This window comes from Schistocerca piceifrons, chromosome 11 (genome assembly GCF_021461385.2).
Source record: "Schistocerca piceifrons isolate TAMUIC-IGC-003096 chromosome 11, iqSchPice1.1, whole genome shotgun sequence".
NCBI lineage: Eukaryota > Metazoa > Arthropoda > Insecta > Orthoptera > Acrididae > Schistocerca > Schistocerca piceifrons.
The window spans coordinates 70,783,117-70,805,909 of NC_060148.1; the positions used below are offsets into that span (position 1 = coordinate 70,783,117).

Below are 22,793 nucleotides of genomic sequence, written 5' to 3' on the forward strand. Positions count from 1 at the left end.
ACTCGAACCGACGGGCAAGAGTGGTAGAACAGATCGAGAGGTCCAAGTGGGAGTAGGTATGAGTAGAGTCCGAGAGGAAAGTCGGGGCGCCGGTATTGAGGCAGACAAGATGGAGATGGTTGAAGACATCCGCCAAGAGTGAGCCTCTTTGACAGGATGCAGGAGAGCCCCAAAGGGGATGATGGGCATTGAAGTCGCCAAACAATAAGAACGGCGGGGGAAGCTGATCGATCAGGTGCATCATGTCAGCCCGACTAAGAGCAGAAGACGGTGGAGTGTAGACGGTACAAACTGAAAAAGTAAAAGCAGAAAGAGTAATGCGGATAGCTATTGCTTGGAGTGGGGTGGTCAATGGGATGGGATGGTAATAGACATCGTCCCGAACGAGCAACATGACCCCACCATGAGCTGGGATACCGTCCACAGGGGCGAGGTCATACCGCTCCGAGGTATAGTGGGAAAAGGGAATACGGTCAGTCGGGCGCAACTTGGTTTCCTGGAGACCAAGGACGAGCGGACAGTGCAGGCGGAGGAGCAGTTGTAATTCCTCCCGATTAGATCGAATACCTCTTATGTTCCAATGAAACAACGCCATTGCTAGTCAAAAAGGTGGGGGAACGAGACGGGGAAGAGCTGGTCACCTCGATGGCCGCGGAGGGCCAGGTTGCGAGGCAACAACGCTACAACTGACGGCAGGCGGATCCGGTTCCATCGACTCGTCGCCAGCTGCGGCCGCTGTCCCTGATTGTGTAGGAGGGGCCGCATCATTTGCCGACAAAAGGCCGGCGGAACGCCTGGCAGCAGAGCGTCCCGGCGAAACTGAGGACGGCCGGGAGCAGCGACTCACGGATGAAGCGTCAGATGAAACGCGCCGGGGTGGAGAGGGGGATAGAGATTTCTTCTTGGAGGCCTTCTTGGAAGGCCGAGGAGGCACAGGGATGGTGGGCTGGACCCGAAGAAGGTCCTCACGCACGGGGTCCGTTTTGGAACGCCGGACCTCGGAAGCTGGGGTCCGGAACGTTTCCCCGATGGACGCCTGAGAAGAGGATCGCTTCTCAGGTGGCGTGGGGGGAGGAGGAGGAGGAAGGGTGGCCCCTGGGGCAGGGGGGGGTGGGGGCTGCGGGGGAGGAGGAGTTGGAAGGGAGGGATTTGGGAGGCGGAGGCAGAGCCCCCTGACGGGCAGAGGAGGCGGAGAGGGGACAGGATAGAGGTGAGGATACAGCGGAAGGAGCGGACACAACTGAGGCAAACGAAGTGGCCAGTGACACGGGATGAAGGCGGTCATACTTCTTCCTGGCCTCAGAATAAGAGAGCCGATCCAAAGTTTTGATTTCTTGTATCTTTTTCTCCTTTTGATAGGCGGGGCAGTCTGGGGACCTAGGCGAGTGGACGCCAGGACAATTAGGGCACCGAGGTGGTGGGGTGCAAGTATGTTCCTCACGAAGAGGACGTCCACAGTCGCCACAAAGGGGCTCAGCCTCACACCGGGACGACATGTGCCCAAAGCGCAAACACCTAAAACAGCGCATAGGAGGCGGGACGTAAGGTCGCACGTCGCACCGGTAGCACATCACCTTGACCTTCTCCGGGAGAACGTCCCCCTCGAAGGCGAGGATAAAGGCCCCGGTGTCGATGCGACGGTCTTTGGGGCCGCGCTGGACTCGCCGGACGAAATGCACGCCGCGGCGCTCCAGGTTGGCCCTGAGCTCCTCATCAGATTGTAGCAGGAGGTCACGATGAAAAATAACCCCCTGCGTCCTATTTAGTGCCAGATGTGGGACAATGGAGACTGGGATGTCCCCTAGGCGGTCGCACGCCTGGAGTGCCGCCGATTGTGTGGCAGAGGTGGTCTTGGTAAGAACGGACCCTGATCGCATCTTGCTGAGAGCCTCGATTTCCCCGAAGACGTCCTCAATGTGTTGAACAAAGAACATGGGCTTGGAGGTGGCGAACGTCCCCCCATCTGTTCGAGAACAGACCAAATAGCGGGGGAAGTACTTTGCCCCAAGCCGGCGGGCCTGTCCCTCCTCCCATGGAGTGGCCAAGGGGGAAAGGGCAGGAGAACCAGAACTAGAAACGGTACCTTTTCTTTTGGAAGACTCGGCCGCAGAGCGACCTGATACGTGTTGACGTTTCATGTGCGAAACGTCCGCCCCGATACCACCCACTCCGACCAGGGGCTCTCCCCACGGGCGCCACCCAGCCGCAGCAAGGGCCACCTGGCAGGATGACCATTGCCGGGAGTCCTGATGCCCCAAGGAGACGGGCATCTACTCCTTGGCCAACGTGGGGAGGGTGCAGCTCAGGTATCGGCAGTACGATCCCTGTGTTGTCAGGGGGCTACAACCTAGAGGGTACATGACGACCCCACCACAACGGGCTGGCTACCGTGCTGGATTTCTGGTGCCATGGAAAGTCCATCATGATCGCTGGTGCAAATGGAGAGGCACTATGGGCGTAACTTGGACAACCCATCAGGCGTTTAGGCCCAAGTTGAGGAATAATGGGTATGGTGACAACGCCGGTGCAATGCTGAGTGCCAAGGTCTTAGTGCACTTAGGACCAGTGGTACACCATGTAAGGTGTCCTTCCCCAAAAGGCTCGTACTTCTGTAGAATTTTGAAAAATGGAGGTCAAACCCCAAGGGGGACCATCACATTAAGGCCAAAACATTTGAGACTCCTTTTAGTCGCCTCTTACGACAGGCAGGAATACCGCGGGCCTATTCTTACCCCCGAACCCGCATGGGGGGCGCGTTATTACGTGTTCGTACAACGCGTTTTCCGCGCTACTCCCAGAATGGAACTTAAGCGGCTGCTAACCAGGAAATGTACAACTTGCCCTCTCTAGTGTAGCGACCTGGTCAAAAACTTTGTCGAACTTTCATTTTCTTTGATACAGCGACAAGATAATACGTTAATATTTCGTATCTGGATAATACGTTAATATTTCGTATCTGTTATTCCTGTCGGTCGTTCATTTCCACTCTGGTAGTCTGAATCTATGGACGTAGCTATTCGCTCATCATCTGCATACCAGTCAGTCACACACACACACACACACACACACACACACACACACACACACACACATACTACATTCACCCGTGCGGCTTTATTCCACTCAGCTCGTGTAGCCCCGTCCCCTTTTGTCTGCAGGAAAGTTTATTTCCAGATGCGACGAGGATTCCCCTGGCAGGTACATCACGTACACTATGCACGCATTCAAAAATCAACTTACGATTCATTCAGAAATCAACTTAGAATGTGATCAAAAATGTTCAAAAAGCAACAGGGATGAGCTTCAAACTCTTTTGAATAATCGATAGACCAATGTGCTCTAGATGCTAGGTGCTTTGTGAAACAAGGTTATTTTTCCTGAACAATACGAACAATACGTAACTACAGTTGAGTGACTGAACTGAACGTAATTCTCACTGCAAATACAGAGAACGAGAAATCTTCTGCGTATGTGCTCAATCTTCAAAATATCATAGCCAAAAAATTGAGAAAGGAGTAATGTTTAATGGCAACTGTAACCTCTATCCAAAAACTGAAGGAATCTGTATTTTATTTTATTTACTATATCGGCTGGTTAATGCCAAAATAAGCGGTACTGCGAGGGTAAGACTTGGGCACGTGTGGCAACAACTCACCGGAAGCGAGAGACGGCTGCGTCATCAGGTGGAGGGGTGTGTCGGGCAGACGTGGGAGGCGCAGCTGCAGCAGGAGACCGGCTGTGGCCGCTGTGGGGTTGACAGTCAGAGTTGGGGGTGGACCCGCCCCCTGTGGCGGTCGGCGAGCTGCACAGAGAAACACTGTGTGGGTGGGCGTGTTCACACAGGGGCTCACTGCAGGCAGTACAGCTGAGGGACTGTCCACCGGGGTAACAGAACACTCAGTGCCAACAACACCAGCCCCTCACTTAACCTGACTGTGCCACCAATTAACTGATCTTTTTCTGCACTACTTCTGCTACATTCCCCATTGGCGTAGCCTAAGATGCAAAACAACAAATTGTTCACAATGAAGCATAAACCAAATCCCAAACATAAGGGCCAACAATTTTGCTGCCCTCACAGAACAACTATCAGACAGAATTTAGAAGCAGTTAACGTCAACTGGCTGCTACTTTTGGTTGTGAGGTAATTTGAAAACTGATATATGGATGCTGAATTATATCACTGGAGGAAGAGAGAGAGAGAGAGGGAGAGAGAGAGAGAGAGAGAGAGAGAGATCCAGCGATAGAGAAACAAACTGATAAGTTGGGGAATCAACTTACTGTTGAAACTATATGGTCATGGATATGCAGGCGCTGTTTGATGTGAAGCCCAAGGGAATGAAGAAGATGGACAAGAATTACAAGAGCTATGCTATAAAAGTTATCAAGAGTATATTCAAAATCTGCATTTGAGTAAAGCAAATAGAACTGTATATATGCGTGTAATGTCTCTACAATTCGATTCATTGAAAAGACAGCAGAGGTGATGTGTTTCTTAAACAACAATTTTCGTGTTGAGCAGTTTGCAGTAGAGGCCACCATTAAAAGAAAAAATATGGGTTACGCAGTGTATGCAATTTTATCTGATGGACAATGTTTACAACTTGTGAAGTAACCTGTAGTCTATTGAATATGGATTTTTTTTTTTTTTAAATTGGAAAGGAAACAAAATAGACTTGTATGGAGCATATGTATCCGAGAGACAGAGGCAACAAATGATAGCTGGATGGAAACGTCACATCAATACTGCCGTTGTGGGAGATATGTCGTACACCTGTAGGTGGACAGCGAATATAATCTGCTGTATCCCAGTAGCGGAAAACCTCATAGGATTCCGTGGACGACCTCTGGTAACGCCATGGGGAACTTCAAACACGACAGGGGGGCAGAGATTGCCTGTCTGCTTTGTAAAAGGGAATGCACGGAAAAAATTCGGGGCGATAGCTGAACAGAGACGAGAAGGAAATGTGATTGTAAGGCACAGCATTGAGTGTGACAATGATACTGTGCTGGCTGGAGTATTCTCTTCTTGTTTGCCCCCAGTGTGCATGAGTAGCCGCAGTGCTCGTAGCTCCTGCTTGACTGGATATCTCAGGGAGTCACACCCTGCTCTTTGGGGCCAGTCACCCAGGGGTAGCGTCTTTTTTCGTAATCAGGAAAGTCCTCAGTCCTAGGTTTGAACCTCACCATCACTTGAATTTTGAATACGAATCATCAGCATTGGTGTCTGAAGACTTTTCCAGCATCAGGTGTCACCCTCTTTCAGCCAACAGCCTTTCCAAAGAGGGCGGAGGGGCCGACAGAGGTTCACGGCACTCTCTTTCCCTTGAGGTCTGAAACTGCTCCTAAATGAGGAAGAATTGGCAATGATCAACAACGTGAGGATACAAAAGGCAATGTAAACCACTGCTTAAAGATACATAACGTCCGTCAATGAGGCATGTGACTCATTAAGTCTGTGCTGTACAGACTCTCCATTGGCAAGACTAGTCCCCCATTCAAACCTCCAGGCGAGGAGGCACAAGGGGGAGGTGACCATGGGAAAAAAGTTGAGTAATCAACAAAAGGATAACATTCTACGAGTCGTCATGTGGAAAGTAAGGAATTTGTATGTGGTTGAGAAGCTAGAAAATAAGAAAAGGGAAATGCTGAGGACGTATCTAGCTGTAGTGCGTGTCAGTGACGCGTAAAGGAAAGACAAGTAAAGGAAAGGAAAGGAAAGGAAAGGAAAGGAAGGAAAGGATTTCTGGTCGTATGAGAATAGGGTAGTAGCGACAGCAGCAGATAACAGGAGTAGGATTCAGTATGAATAGAAAGGCAGGGCAGAAAGTGAGATACTGTGAACGGATGAGTATAGATGTTCTCGTGAGAATCGAAAGCAAACCAACAACATCCATAGTTCAGGTATACATGATGACGTCGCAAGTTAAAAGTGAAGAGAGAGAAAGTATGAGGATATTGAACAGGTAATTCGGTACATATGTGATAGTCATGGAGGGATTGAAACGCAACCGTAGGCGAAGGAGTAGAAGAAACGGTTACACGAGAATATGTACTTGATAATAGGAATAGGAGAGAAGTAAGGCTAGTTACGTTCAATAGTAAATTTATCCTAGTAATAGCTGGTATAGTCTATTCAAGAATCTTGAGACAAGGGGGGTATACTTGAGAAAGGACCGAAACATGGGAGGTTTAAAGTCAGATTTTGAAATCAGATACTGGACTGTAAAGCATACCCAGGAGTAGATTTAGACTCATAACAATTTAGCAATGATGAAGAGTAGGCTGAACTTTACGAGACTCGTCAGGAGCAATCGATTTACAAAGAAGTGGAATACAGTAGTACTAAGGAAAGAAGAGATGAGATTTATGTTCTCTGAGGCTACAGATACTGCGATAATTAACAGCTCAATAGTTGGAAAGAAAAACGTAGGTACAAAGAAGCTAACTGCGAAGGAACCATGGGAAACATAAGAAATCCTTCAGTTGATCAATCAAAGACAGAAGTTCAAAAATATTCAGGAAAATCAGTAATTGAGAAGTATGTCACTTAAGGATGAAATGAATAGGAAGTGCAGAGAAGCTAACGTGAAATGGCTGCACGAAAAATGTGAAGAAATCAAAGAAGAAATGGTTCTTGGGACGACTGACGCAGCATATAGAAAATTCAAAGCAATCTTCCACGGAATTAAAAGCAAGCGTGGTAACATTAAGAGCACAATGGGAATTCCAGTGTTAAATACAGAGGCGAGATCGGAAAGTTGGAAGGAGTACACTGAAGGCCTCTCTGATTGGAACAACTTGTCTGATGGCGTGACAGAAGAACAAACAGGAGTCGGTATGGAAAATATTGGTGATTAGAATCAGATTTTAAAAGCGCTTTGGAAAATTTAAGATCAAAGAAGGCAAAAGGTATAGACAACATTCAATCACAAGTTCTAAAATCATTGGAGGAGGTGGCAAAAGGTCTATTCTCACTGTTGTGTAGAATGTATGAGTCTGGCAATATAGAATCTGACTTTGAGAGAAATATAATCTGCACGATTTGGAAGACTGCAAGAGCAGAGAAGTGTGAGAATTATCGCACAATCAGCTTAACAGCTCTAGCATCCCAGTTGCTAAGAAGGATAATACACAGGAGAACGGAAAAGAAAATTGACGTTCCTAACGTTCATAGGATTTGTGGTCCTGGCGAAAGCGTTCGGCAATATCAAATGTTGCAAGATGTTTGAAATTCTGAGAAAAATACGGGTAAGGCAGAGGAGAAGAGTAATTTGCAATATGTACAAGAGACAAGAAGGTAAATTAACAGTGGAAGACCAAGAGCGAAGTATTCGGGTTAAAAAGGGTGTCAGACAGGGATGCAATCTTTCGCCTCTACTGTTCAATCTATATACCGAAGAAGCGATGACGGAAATAAAGGAAAGATTGAAGAGTGGAATTAAAATTCAGGGTGAAATGATATAAGATTTGTTGATGACTGATTCCCTCAGTGACTGAAGAAGAATTACAGGGTTTGCTGAATGGAATGAACAGTCTAATGAGTACAGAACAGGGAATCAGAGTAAATCAGAGAAAGGCGAAATTGATAGAAGCAGTAGAAGTGAAAACAGCGAGAGACTTAGTCTCGTGAACGACGATCAGTAAGTAGATCAAGTTAAGGTGTTACGCAACGTAGGCAGCAAAGAAACCCATGACGAACAAAGCAAGGACGACGTCTGATTCACACTAGCACTGCCAAAAAGGGAATCGTGCTTACCAGGCTTCTGCAGGTGGCTCACCGAGCATACTGCTGACTTCAATGACTTGTTGCGGGTACTCGAGCACAGCGTCCGCCCAGCCCCGCGTGGCCATCACCTGCAGGTGGTCCTTTATGAAGGCGACGGCAGCCCTGGTGGCGTCCGGGCACGAGTGCCTCACTGCCGTGACGGCCGTCGCCGCTGCGGTCTCGACGGCCAACTGCGAGATCAGCTGCCGCTCGCAGGCAGCCTTCAGGGCCGACAAGCCGTATTTGTCGGCCGCCGAGAGCAGCTGGGCGGCCGTGTCGGGCAGCTGGGGGGCCTGCAGGGTATACGTGTAGGCCACCAGGAGCCTCAGCACCGGGCCCTCCACGTCGTCGATGCTCACCTGGCCGCAGCTGGCCTCCAGCATGTCGTGCGCGAACATCGCTGCGAACACGGGGCTCGCGGCTGCCAACACGGCCCTGTGAGCCGCCACCCTCGTCTCGCCCGCCACCAGCGTCACCAGGGCGCCGTCACCCCCGTCTAGCAGGGCGGCCAGGGCCTCGGTTGTGGTGTTCTGAACCTCCGTAACTGCCGACATGGTGGGTGGTCCTGAAACACAGTGCCACTGAGCAGCCCTCACACTGCACCCTCAATACTTGTACGAGGCGCATGCAGACCTGTATGAAACAGCAGCTGTTAAAGTGTTGTCCACCCTAAATCAATTGCAACGTCACCAGTTTCCTTCAAATGACAAGGGTCCGTACTGCTTCGTGATCACCTAAGGTTTGTAACTACCAGCGCGGTGCTACGATAGACTGCTTTCACCTTCTAAAAATGTTATCGTTCTCAGTCAAAAGATGGTTTATACACTCCTGGAAATGGAAAAAAGAACACATTGACACCGGTGTGTCAGACCCACCATACTTGCTCCGGACACTGCGAGAGGGCTGTACAAGCAATGATCACACGCACGGCACAGCGGACACACCAGGAACCGCGGTGTTGGCCGTCGAATGGCGCTAGCTGCGCAGCATTTGTGCACCGCCGCCGTCAGTGTCAGCCAGTTTGCCGTGGCATACGGAGCTCCATCGCAGTCTTTAAAACTGGTAGCATGCCGCGACAGCGTGGACGTGAACCGTATCTGCAGTTGACGGACTTTGAGCGAGGGCGTATAGTGGGCATGCGGGAGGCCGGGTGGACGTACCGCCGAATTGCTCAACAAGTGGGGCGTGAGGTCTCCACAGTACATCGATGTTGTCGCCAGTGGTCGGCGGAAGATGCACGTGCCCGTCGACCTGGGACCGGACCGCAGCGACGCACGGATGCACGCCAAGACCGTAGGATCCTACGCGGTGCCGTAGGGGACCGCACCGCCACTTCCCAGCAAATTAGGGACACTGTTGCTCCTGGGGTATCGGCGAGGACCATTCGCAACCGTCTCCATGAAGCTGGGCTACGGTCCCGCACACCGTTAGGCCGTCTTCCGCTCACGCCCCAACATCGTGCAGCCCGCCTCCAGTGGTGTCGCGACAGGCGTGAATGGAGGGACGAATGGAGACGTGTTGTCTTCAGCGATGAGAGTCGCTTCTGCCTTGGTGCCAATGATGGTCGTATGCGTGTTTGGCGCCGTGCAGGTGAGCGCCACAATCAGGACTGCATACGACCGAGGTACACAGGGCCAACACCCGGCGTCATGGTGTGGGGAGCGATCTCCTACACTGGCCGTACACCACTGGTGATCGTCGAGGGGACACTGAACAGTGCACGGTACATCCAAACCGTCATCGAACCCATCGTTCTACCATTCCTAGACCGGCAAGGGAACTTGCTGTTCCAACAGGACAATGCACGTCCGCATGTATCCCGTGCCACCCAACGTGCTCTAGAAGGTGTAAGTCAACTACCCTGGCCACCAAGATCTCCGGATCTGTCCCCCATTGAGCATGTTTGGGACTGGATGAAGCGTCGTCTCACGCGGTCTGCATGTCCAGCACGAACGCTGGTCCAACTGAGGCGCCAGGTGGAAATGGCATGGCAAGCCGTTCCACAGGACTACATCCAGCATCTCTACGATCGTCTCCATGGGAGAATAGCAGCCTGCATTGCTGCGAAAGGTGGATATACACTGTACTAGTGCCGACATTGTGCATGCTCTGTTGCCTGTGTCTATGTGCCTGTGGTTCTGTCAGTGTGATCATGTGATGTATCTGACACCAGGAATGTGTCAATAAAGTTTCCCCTTCCTGGGGCAATGAATTCACGGTGTTCTTATTTCAATTTCCAGGAGTGTATATGCCATAGCAAAAAAATGGCAAAGCAACAAACTTGTTTCAGCCATAAAGTTACACGACTTATATTTAAATCCAAGATGGTGGCACCTCTAATTGGGAAAAATTTTCTTCCTCCTTATCTCAAGTTCCTCAGATCCGTGACACCTGATCAGAAGCAATGTACATGTAATGCAGAAATCAGTTTCCTCGGTGAATGTCTCAGGGTAGGGACGATTAAACTTGACCGGCTGCCTTGACCGAGTGGTTCTAGGCGCTTCAATCCGGAACCGCGCGGCTGCTACGGTGCAGGTTCGAATCCTGCCTCGGGCATGGATGTGTGTGACGTCCTTAGGTTAGTTTGGTTTAAGTAGTTCTAGGTTCTATTGGACTGATGACCTCTGATGTTAAGTCCCATAGTGCTCAGAGCCATTTGAACCGTTCTGAACCACTGTAAGTCTAAATTCATTAGTAAGTTTAACTGTATTTTTAACAGATTGATATCTGTGTCTTCTTTCTTAAGAAAAAGATTCAGCGCCCACCTCCGTCGTAAACAATGCTGCATAATACAATCATAAATCATGTCGCCATTTTATCCGAATGTTGCAAGCTATGGTGTACCCAGGTATTTCCAGGTTGAGCAGTTCAGGAATTAAACTCTTTGCCTCCATTTCCAGGACGTGTGTTGTCGAACTTTCGCACAAATATGTATTTATATCTCCTTTTGGCGTAGACGTGTTTGTCTAACATCTTTGCCCCCCAGAACGTTCGGATACTTATTAGATGACAGATACGTCATGGTTAAACCAAAGTAAGCTCTATCACAGCTCCGACATCACTCTTGACTCTCCTGGTCGTATGAGGGGCAAACGACGGAGTCAGTGAAATAGTTCCACACCCTACAGTGTGAACTGGTTTCCGAAATTCAGACAAGTGGGTTTCGCGAGCACGGCGTCCACTTTTTTCGAATCGTCCCGAATTAGCACCTCCATTCCACCAGCGTAAGAGGTCTGCCGGACCGTTACGGTGCCAGCAGAGCGCCTAAGGATTCGTCCCAAGGCTTCTCTCACGCCAGCTCGACGTGACTCGACGCCGAGGCAGTGCTGTACAGAGCGTAGCGCCGGAGGTCAGCGCAGGGTCGCAGGCCAACACGTACACTGCAGGCTTCTGGAAGCCACCCGACCAACCCGAGCCTTCCTTTCCCATCCCTCATTAGTTAGTTGTACATTTGCTTGCGTTTTATATCGCTTTGCGGTTTTTTTCGCCTCCCCATACCAAGTATGCACTCAATGTTATAGGCTCAAAACTTTGGACACTGGCGTTGTAATCGCATAATGAACGACTTTTTACTGTTGTTTAAAGGTGTTGTTACCGTATTTTCCTACATCCAAGTGGTGCTGCATGTAAATAAACGAAGTGGTAAAAGCTGTAAAGCCGTTCACATTTCCATACAGTCTTCGAGCATCGACATGTTCCTCGGCTAAGAAACAGACGTCATTGTCTTATAAATCTTTGATGTATCCCGAGATCAGTGGTGTAGTATTCTACTTTATTGTGACACTCGTAATGGACTGTAGTTTAGACTGAGCTTTCGCAGATTCTTTCACTCAAACGGTTTTCTAGGTAATCACAAACTTGCCAAGATACTGAGCGGCATCGCGTCTGAATTATTAGAAGACAGAGAGCCATGGTCCCGATCACCTTCAGCATATTTTGGAGACACAATCTTCGTGCGTGTCTGCGCCATGTAACCGGCAGAGAAACGTGCGTGAAATGCAAGTAGTGGACTGGATATGCAGGGCGCGGCGGTGAGACACACTCGACTCACATTCGGGAGGACAGTGGTTCGACCACACACCGTGCAGTGGTCTGCAGCAGGTCTGCAGACGAAGGGCGAATGAGTGGACGTGGCTGCTTGTCATTTGTGTCTTCTGCACCGGTTTTCTGTTTGCTGTCCACCCACACAGGTTTTTCTTCATAGAGTCTCTCTCAATCGGAGTGCCGTGATGGTGCCCTAGGAGAGGCATGACCTTTAAGGCAGCCCTACCGGTCTTCATTACCGAATGTTCCACAAATTGCAACAGGTATTTACTTGTCGGTGTGTCGTTTCCCAGGAAAACCGTGAGGAAGTGGTCTCATTTCGTCCATCATTAAAGTTGTTTACTAGCTTTCCAATGAGTACAACGTGCATTAAAGTACATTTCAATATTTGTACGAGGGCAGTTCAATAAGTAATGCAACACTTTTTCTGGAACAGGGGTTGTTTTATTCAGCATTGAAATACACCAGGTTATTCCCTAATCTCTGGTTCAGGAAATAATTTTCCAGCTGATGGGAATGGACATTAGCAACTTCCAGAGTCGTTATGAGAGAACAAGGTTCGATCCGAGCACATTTTTATTTGCCAAATAATAGTAAATATTAGGACTATATAGTATGTCTCAAATAGTGAGGTGCATTCTGACTCCTAACATGTACACAATTATCTTTCATGATTCAAACCAACTGTTAGCAGTGGTTAAATTGTGCTCTGTGCAAAATTCTGCCAGGCAGCTTCCCCTTTCATTCCCTTAATTCAATTCATTTTCCTCCAACTTTCCTTCCACTTCGTATTCCGACTATCAATTTCGAGTGCCGCATCACAAGTTTTCATCTCGCTTAAAGATCTGAGCAATTTCTCCTCTCTCAAAAAGCATTTCCTTAATCTCTTCGTCATTTTCGGAACTAGATGACGTGCAAGCCAGTACTTCTGTAACTGGTTTGGCTGTGTGTCTGTCCTGGCTGTGGTAGCGACTTCACTGTGCTGCTCAGATAGCAGTAAGATGTTAGTGTTTTCGGCCGAGAACGATATTAAATTTCCAGTGACCTCAGGGAGAAATCTAAGGAGGAGCTATTATCAAACACACGCATTTCTTGCTACCAGATGCTGAGAAGACAGGCATTGTGAAGAATCTAGCCACATCAAGATCAAGGATCCAGATTAAAATACATAAGCACAATCATCGTCCAACTGAGCTACTTATAAAATTACGGGGGCGTTCGATCTGCAACGCTACACTTTTTTCTCGGCCAGTTTCTGTAGGGAAAATGCGAAGTTTTGTGAGACATCGTGGAACATTTCCGCTTCAGCCCCTACAGCTTCATGGAATTCCATCAGCTGACAGCACCATATGTAGCCTCCAAAGTGGCGTCCGTAAAGGAGCTGCGACCCAAGCAGAGAGCTGTCACTGAGTTTCTTTCGGATGAAAACCAGAGCATCGGAGATCTTCATACCCGCTTGCAGAATGTCTGAGGAGATTTGGCAGTGAACAGAAGCACCGCGAGTCGTAGTGGGAGGTGTCTGTCATCGTCAGAAGAGCTTACTGGTGATCCACGCCTGGCCTAGCAGCGCCATCGTCGCAGCAGGGTTGTGCATATCTGGCCGACCTCCACGTGTCGGTCAGCTGCAGACGGCTGTGACTCCTGCGATGTGGGGACGTGCTCTCCTTCAGGGTGACCGGTGGATCACTCAGAGCTGAACAACCCGCATCTCGCACCTTCCGACTTCCGTCTGTTTGGTCCAACGAAGGATGCACTCCACGGCAAGCAGTACACGGATGACGGCAGGTCACTGATGCAGCAAGACGTGATTGGCTAATCAACTGTTTATTCACTCTGTCAGTTTTATCAGTTGAATGGAACAACCAGATGAAACTGGCCATGTCAGCTATATGAACACTTTTTCAACCACTCTCTGGGTTTTCAATGTAGCTAATTATTACGAATTGTCATCTTACATCGAAAGCGTAGCTTACCACGGAGCTGGGAGGAGAGCAGAATTTTGGTTCTCACGCTGGAACAGCTGATTTCAAGTGAATAACTTCAGTACTTTCGGAGATATAAATTTTTACCTAAGGGACGACTGTGATGGATTCATCTATAGCATCAACTGAAACTACAACCAGAAGTACACGTCCACAAGATCTACTTGTCTGGAATCTTCCTTCGTTTCATTACCACAGATTTCTGACTAAATAAAAAGTACGCTGGAAAATTATTATTTCATTGTGTTTGGGTTATTTAAGTGTTTTGCAGGGTCTGAGGAGATACGTTGAAATTTTATGGAAATTAAGTAAATGTATGTGTAAGAACATTTCTTGTAGAATAGTGGAATTTGTGACGTATGTCCGACTTAGTTTGGTTTTGTAAAAGGCAGCCAGAAGGGAGTTGAGTATTAAATTTGTAAGTAATTTATGTTGCGGAATGGAATCTAATTTTGTCTGCATTATTTAGTTTCGGAATTACGTGATTTCTTGTCTAAATTACCTGCAGTAATCTGATTGGCTGACATTGAAAATACCTGAGTATACAAGTGGTCGAAATGATTTGGTTGGCTGTTTAATATATTAGCCGATAGGAATTAAGCATATCCCGTGCGTATCAGTATGGCTTTGTGCCTCCGATATAGGAGTCGGTTAAGTCGTTCGGGAGCCATCTTCTGGTAAACGCCTGTGTTTAATCGTGCTGATCAAATTTATTCCAAAATAAAGAAATTTGCGCGTTTTTATTATTCTCTTGCCGTTGACAAAGAGCGACTACAGAACTGAATATTTTGTGAACGCTCGAGATTTGAGAGTGATTTATTTTAGGAGATACTCGCATGTGAACATTTTATTTCGTACACAAACACTGCACGGCGTGTTTCGTGCAGATTACGAGACATTATATGCATTATAGGAATGTTTCTATACTGCGTCTGGGTGAGTGATTGCCGCAATTGTTAAATCAGCCCAGAACATTGCCATTCTGCGTGCTTTTCGAGGAGCTAAGGACTGCACTGAGTACAGGTTATTTCTGGAGGAGACAATATTCCATAAAACCACATTTAGAAAGTCTGTAGAACCAACGTCAAATCCTGACTCTGCGAATACATCACAACTCCATTCGTATGGCTCTCGCACAGATCACGAAGACAAGTTTAGACTGATTACTGCACACACAGAGGCACTTTAATGATTCTTCACACACCCCTGAACGTGAATGGACCATGAGAAACTCCTAGTAAGTGATACGATGGATGTACCCACTGCCATGCACTTCACAGTCGTTTCAATGGTGTACATAAATGAGACTCAGTTTGGGAGGTGGAAGAATCACACTACCTTTTAAAAGACTGTAACTGATTGGTTTCTCCAGTAAATATAAGAGCCTTGCTGCTCTCACACGTAAACAACTCGGGTAATACATAACGAGTCCGTAATTATGAGCAATACATCATCCATCTGCGGTAACTATAGACTTTGCATTACTGTACTGAAACTTCCTGCAGAGCTGAAAGGAACATTTACAACTTAACGGTCGTTAAATACTGGAAGAAACCCATAGTGTGTGGCTTTTCCAGTCCTTATCACGGCCATGTGCTCCCTCTGAACGTCATCACGTCACCAGCGCACACAAATGCAACTGTGAGGCTTCATAAATTGACGGCTGTGTGTCTACCAAACGTCGGTTTTCGTCATTTGGTTTTTTTTTCCCTGTATGCAGACATCGTGAAGTTATTAATGGGCAGAATTACTCACAACAGAGTCAGTGCCCATACTGACACATACGATGAGTTTCATTATGCACTTAGTCGGGGAACTGCGATTGTGCAACACTATTGCATTGTAGGTAACATATGAGACACGTCGCCCGGCTAAAAACCAGGACGACCTTCCTGAAAAAGACACGCGCGAGATTCTCCTGTCCTCCGGCAAAGTGGCTCTGCTTCCCCACTCAAACCACCAACCTCCGAAAACCATGCAGTCCTTAAAGGACTGCTTAAAACCTATTCGTGGCTCAAAGTCAGATCCCTCATCAGTGAAGAGCCGTCGAATGACTTATCAGTTGAGTGGAAAAAGCTAGTCAAGAGGTATCGATTATATTTATCACATCACCCACCAAATGTCTGAAGTACGGCAAGCTGCAATCATTCTGGAGTGTTCTACATGGTAGAAACAGATTTCCTCTGGAAAAAATTAACAGCAGCTACTGCACCTTACAAACACATTCCCGCTGGGAATCGAACCCGGGACCCCGTGCGCGGGAAACGAGAACGCTACCGCAAGACCGCGAGATGCGGACACCTCTTCACTGTGCACGCAGCAGCCGGTTTCCACCAGCCTCGCCGCGTGACGTCGCCTGCTGACGCTGGACTGGCGACCCGCAGTTGTCTGCACTGCGCGGACGCCTGCTTCCTGCCCACAAACCGCTGTTCCGCCGTGCCAGCGCGTCTCCTCGAAGCTTCCAGGCTTGCAGCGAAATGACGACGACGAGAAAAATCGAGAAACTGCGGCCAATACAGACGCCTTACCGAGGATCACCCTACCCACGCGCCATTCGCTAGCGTAACAGGAGTGAAAAGATAATATCAAGAGAAATCTTGTCGAGATCAGTATCTTAGTTGGCACTAATGCCCGCTGTGATACTATCAGAAACCGACAGGGTCCCCTCTCCGTTGGTAATTGTTGCAGTATTACATCGGCTGCATTCTAGGGCAGGTCCAGAAATTCGAGGGTATTTTACTCAGTCAGCACGTACTCCAAACTATGTTACCTATTTCATCGTCAACACTGTCATAGTTCGACTTCTTAACGTACAGTAACATCTGTTTCGTAAAAAAGCATTCCTGGGGGAACCCGTGATTCTCTCTCTTTTCTGTTCTGCCACTTAATAGCAAGCTGAATCTATCCTACCTACATGACCTGTATAAAGGTCAAAGCTGCATGTCGCTGCCTCGTGGTATCACCGAAACAACGAGAAAACTCGTTCGTTCTGAGATTAAACTGAGCACATAGAATAGTCGCCCAGAACAAGGTTGCAAGCTTCATTTTTACAGAAGTTGGGTTTTGCATGGAAAAAGGTTGTTAACAATAACTGGCGCAAGGTAGGGAGACTGGAACTGTCTACCAATTCTTTTGTTGGCGTCAGATTGCCAAGTTTGCGTTGCACAGAACGAGGGTGTATCAATACGCAAGATGGCGGACACAGCAAGTACCGGTACACTTATTACGGTCAGTACTCAAAAACCGGTCACCTCTATACAACATGACTGTAGAGGTCTGGTCTCTTGAGTATGGAACTGTAGCGTGTCTGCCGATTCATGTGCTTTGCATCGTCCGCCATGTTGTAGTTTGGCAAACATATTTCCATCGGTCCGTACGTGATAAAGAATTGCAGACCCATTTCTTGTTTTGAACTTGATGTCAACATGTGATGTAATAGCCTGATGTGGAAGCCGACTCCGGAATTATTTTCTTTTCGTGTTCTAGTGACATTTCCTAGCAGCCATGTTGCAGTTTGGCAAGAAACGAAATACGAGCACCTACGGCTGTCACGACCTGACAGCTGAAGTTCAACATGGAGGAAGTACAGAGATGACTGTCAGGAACACACGAACAGAGGCAAACAGTGTAAACAACGTGTGAGTCGGTGGCGTTACGTGAAGCGTAAACGACTCACGGCTGCTGGAAAACAGTACACTACTGGCCATTAAAATTGCTACACAAAGAAGAAATGCAGATGATAAACGGGTATTCATTGGACAAATATATTATACTAGAACTGACATGTGCTTATGTTTTCACGCAATTTGAGTGCATAGATCGTGAGGATTCAGTACCCAGAACAACCGCCTGTGGCCGTAATAACGGCCTTGATACGCTTGCGCATTGAGTCAAACAAAGCTTGGAAGGTGTGTACAGGTACAGCTGCCCATGCAGTTTCAACACAATACCACAGTTCATCAAGAGTAGTGACTGGCGTATTGTGACGACCCAGTTGCTCGGCCACCATTGACCAGACATTTTCAATCGGTGACAGATCTGGAGAATGTGCTGGCCAGGACAGCAGTGAACATTTTCTGTATGCAAAAGGCCCGTACAGGACCTGCAACATGGGGTCGTGCAGTATCCTGCTGAAATGTAGGGTTTCACATGGATCGAATGAAGGGAAGAGCCACGGGTCGTAACATATCTGAAATGTAACGTCCACTGTTCAGAGTGCCGTCAATGCGAACAAGAGGTGACAGAGACCTGTAACAAATGCCACCCCATACCATCACGCCGGGTGATACGACAGTACGGCGATGACCAATACACTCTTCCAATGTGCGTTCACCGCGATGTCGCCAAACATGGATGCGACCATCGTGATGCTGAAACAGAACCTGGATTCATCCGACAAATGACGTTTTGCCATTCGTGCACCCAGGTTCGTCGTTCAGTACACCATCGCAGGCGCTCCTGTCTGCGGATGCAGCGTCAAGGGTAACCGCAGCCACGGTCTCCGAGCTGATAGTCCATGCTGCTGCAAACGTCGTCGAACTGTTCGTGCAGATGGTTGTTGTCTTGCAATCGTCCCCATCTGTTGACTCAGGGATCGAGACGTGGCTGCACGATCCGTTACAGCCATGCGGATAAGATGCCTGTCATCTCGACTGCTAGTGATACGAGGCCGTTGAGACCCAGCACGGCGTTCCGTATTACCCTCCTGAACCCACCGATTCCATATTCTGATAAAAGTCATTGGATCTCGACGAAAGCGAGCAGCAATGTCGCGATACGATAAACCGCAATCGTGAAAGGCTACAATCCGACCTTTATCAAAGTCGGAAACGTGATGGTACGCATTTCTCCTCCTTACACGAGGCATCAGAACAACGTTTCACCAGGCAACGCCGGTCAACTGCTGTTTGTGTATGAGAAATCGGTTGGAAACTTTCTTCATGTCAGCCACCGGCGCCAACCTTGTGTGAATGCTCTGGAAAGCTTATCATTTGCATTTTACAGCATCTTCTTCCTGTCAAATTTCGCGTCTGTAGCACGTCATCTTCGTGGTGTAGCAATTTTAATGGCCATTAGTGTACAGAGGTATCAAAGAACGTGTTAATAGTGGCAGAATCACCAGATGAGGTATGTAGAGCAAGATTATTTTTCAAGTACTTGTTTTTTAATCTACATGTGACCCTTACAAGTGCTTGTTAGTCAAATAACGAGGTCAGTACACTTGTTTCATTGTAACTTTGTCATTCGCGGTATAAACCTGTGTGCAACAGAATGTTTCCTTCTTCCTGAAAAAGGAAATTAGTTTTGTCTGTTACAACCTTGTTCTGGGCGGCTATGTAATTGTAATAGTAGTCTACTTTGCCGCTGTTTATACTGAATTCAAGGTATTACTACCGGCAACAACTGCAAAGCTGGATACGCGATGTTCTGTGGCTGCAGGTCCTAGCGCATTTAGACGAGCCTCGAAATAAAACACGACGCTGTCTTCAGCTTTAGAAATGACTTCCACAGCTGGGTGTACCTGGCGTCAACATGACAGCGACTACATTCTTAGACCGAAATCCAACGCATTAGATCGCATGCATTACGACAATTCCAAGCGTAAGAACTAGGAAAAACAAATAAAAGGTAATTGCCATCGTCAAACAGGAAAGCGGGACTATGACATACGACATATTTCTTTTAACGATAGCTTACTCATGACCATTTATGCTCTCTCTCTCTCACACACACACACACACACACACACACACACACACACACACACAGCATTAATAAAGTAATTATACAACAGTCTACACAAATGAAGTAGTGGTCGGTATTATTTCGAAAGTACGAGTATCGTGAAAGTCTGTGGTGATTTGATGTATTTAACTTGTTGAACTGTATTGCCAATGAAGGCAGATCTAATTACATGGCGATGTCTTTCGAACGACGTGATCTCTTCCTCTCACAAAGCACAAACGGCCAGCTGCCGTATTCCTGTCGCGCGCATTATTCTCAGCTCACTGAGCAATGTGTTGTCACCTATCAACTGTTTACTTTTCTCAGCAACAACCGTTTTATTCGCGAATCGCATTGTCAGTTTGCAAGCCGTTAAGTCAGTAACCAGTATATGGCATGTGCGTCTCGTATTGCCCGACGGCTACGCTCGTCATTAGTTTTAATACTCGTCAGATGAAGAAAAGGAATAAAATACTTTGTAAAGTTTCCATTCCAGTCGCTCAGTGTTAAAAATACGATGGGTTATGGGATTCAATCACAATTCCAACAGCATTGGCGGTTTATTTTTGTGTCAATTGTTAACCTTTCCTAATTCGAAGAAGCATCACTATTTTGTGAGTAACGGTCACATTCGTCTTGTTGACCGATTTAATTGTACTTCTTGCCAAAACACACTATAATTTTAACATTCATTTTTGGAACCGCTACTGTGAAAGAATTCTGAAAGTGTCTCATTAAACAAGTATTTGGCGATCAGAGAGCTCAATAGCTTACGAAGAACCTCGTTGTGTCTACTTGTGGTATAGTTCAATTCTTTTATCTCGGCGGTTCGCGCATGCCCGCCCAGACGCGGGAGATTGCTGCGTTGCCAGTTGTACGCGCCAAGAGAAGCAGCGCCATAGTATAGTATAGTTCGCAAACTTACGTTTAGGGGGGAGCGCGCAGTTCATGAAGTAAAGCCACCACGGCCGCATTAACCCTTGCGCTGCTGCAGACACGTGCTCCCCGCATTCCGCGATGTGCGCCATTTTGTCATCACTGCACTGCTCGCCTGTGCAGACACATGGTGTTCCGACTGCTTTGACACACTTATTCGATTTCACACAATCTATCTGGCCCAAAAATTTGATTTTAACACATCATCTTCACTGATAACTTCCCGCCATAACTGACGATTTTGTTTCGATGTTCAACGCAGTTATTGCGCAGATTAAGTGTAGTAAACCATTGCACGAAATTTTGAAGTGTTTGCAGAGGCAAAAGTCCACACCGTATACTTTCCGTATAGTCGATCTTAGTTGCCACTAGAAATTTCAAATAATTACATTCGAACGAATGAAATTCATGAAGACACTTCGATATTGTTTTTAAATAAAGGAAATATTAAACACCACACAATGTTTGAACTCAGAACCTTTTGCTTAGCAGCCAAGCACCTTCACCATTACGCTAACGCAGCTCGTCATTCAACATAATTCCTGGAGGACTTTAAAGTATCAAGCAAAATACCGACAAACACTGTTGGTATGACTACGAATTATTCACGTTTCATCCAAGTACAATAGGAAATAGCCGGCCGTGGTGGCCGAGCGGTTATAGGCACTACAGCCTGGAACCGCGTGACCGCTACGGTCGCAGGTTCGAATCCTGCCTCAGGCATGGATGTGTGTGATGTCCCTAGGTTAGTTAGGTTTAAGTAGTTCTAAGTTCTAGGGGACTGATGACCTCAAAAGTTAAGACCCATAGTGCTCAGAGCCATTTGAACCATTTTGAACAATAGGAAATAATTACTGCTGTTCTTTATTGTGAAAAAGCGGTTAGTGAGAATTTCCTTGCTATTGCCTGAATTAGGAGGCTTATTGCTTGTTTGGTGTAATTAATTAATAGAATATGGAGCAATTGGTATAAAGAACGCTTTTTCCAAACTTTATTTTATAGAAAGTCTGCTATCAAGACATTGCTTCTGTTCAATTACTTTATTAATGACTGAACGTTTCTAAAACTGAAGACACTCGTCCGTGCTCTGCACTGCAGTCGAACTCTGGCAGCGTCGTTCTCTGTTCATTGGCTGACTTGTTTTGTGACGTCAGAAGCGCAGGACGAACCTAAACTCGGCCGCCATCGTAAATGACGCGCACTTTAGCATAAGAGAAGAAATTTCCTGTTTATTTTCATACTAGGAATGTCTTGTTTCGCTAGCTGCGATAACTCTTACAGATTTACAGTCGTTGGAATCTATTAACTAAAATAGAAAGCACAATTTCAGATGAATCGCCACAGATAAGAAAGTTCGATGTGTTTACGAACCGGTAAAGGTAAAGTAATCTCCTTGTGTGCGATCATTCGCCAATACTTCGTTTCCATGTCTGTAGCGGTTTATGAGATATGAGGCACGTTCTAAATATTTCATTCCTGCAGGCGAGAGATAGGGAACGAACGCGCTACGCAGGATCCATTTTCTCGAGATCGAGACCGCCTAACAAGTCTAAACAAAGATTCAAATTGTTAACTAAATTTCATTGTTGTTGTTGTTGTTGTTGTCTTCAGTCCTAAGACTGGTTTGATGCAGCTCTCCATGCTACTCTATCCTGTGCAAGCTGCTTCATCTTCCAGAACCTACTGCAACCTACATCCTTCTGAATCTGCTTAGTGTATTCATCTCTTGGTCTCCCTCTACGATTTTTACCCTCCACACTGCCCTCCAATACTAAATTTGTGATCCCTTGATGCCTCAGAACATGTCCCACCAACCGATCCCTTCTTCTAGTCAAGTTGGGCCACAAACTTCTCCCCAATCCTATTCAATACCTCATCAGTTATATGATCTACCCATCTATCTTCAGCATTTTTCTGTAACACCACATTTCGAAAGCTTCTATTCTCTTGTCCAAACTAGTTATCGCGCATGTTTCACTTCCATCTAAATTTCATACCGAGGAACATTTCATACGCACCAGACATAAAATCATAGCGAGCCCTATTTTTCACTGCAAACTTTTCGATTTTTGCGAAGCGCCTTACGAAAACGTGCTCCTTTGTCCCACTCCAGTCCAGTCCAGCCTCCCGTCTCCAGGACAGAGGGAGGCTCCCTCCCGCCTGCTGCTCCCCCCCCCCCCCCCCCGCCCTGCCGTAGGAAAGCGAGTGGCGGGGCGGGGCAGCCGCTCTGACGTCACGTGACCCCCCTCACCCTGACCCTACCACCAGCAACGAACACTGCAAGCCGTGACCTTCGCGCTTCGTGTAGTCTTATTTTGTTCCACGTAGCGAGCACACGC

At 47.3% G+C, this 22,793-nt stretch overlaps 1 protein-coding gene across 3 annotated transcripts in view; it reads right to left on the reverse strand.

Annotated features, from left to right (window-relative positions):
- LOC124719980 (ankyrin-1-like) overlaps window positions 1-22,793 on the reverse strand; it is a 301,612-nt gene that overhangs the window by 17,451 nt on the left and 261,368 nt on the right. For all 3 annotated transcript variants that reach the window (XM_047245206.1, XM_047245205.1, XM_047245204.1), the window contains 2 exons: window positions 7,760-8,333; window positions 3,656-3,802 (listed from right to left, as the gene is read on the reverse strand). In XM_047245206.1, coding sequence (XP_047101162.1) covers window positions 3,656-3,802; window positions 7,760-8,322 — 710 coding nt within the window. In that variant the 5' untranslated portion in view covers window positions 8,323-8,333. The remainder of the gene's footprint in view (window positions 1-3,655; window positions 3,803-7,759; window positions 8,334-22,793) is intronic.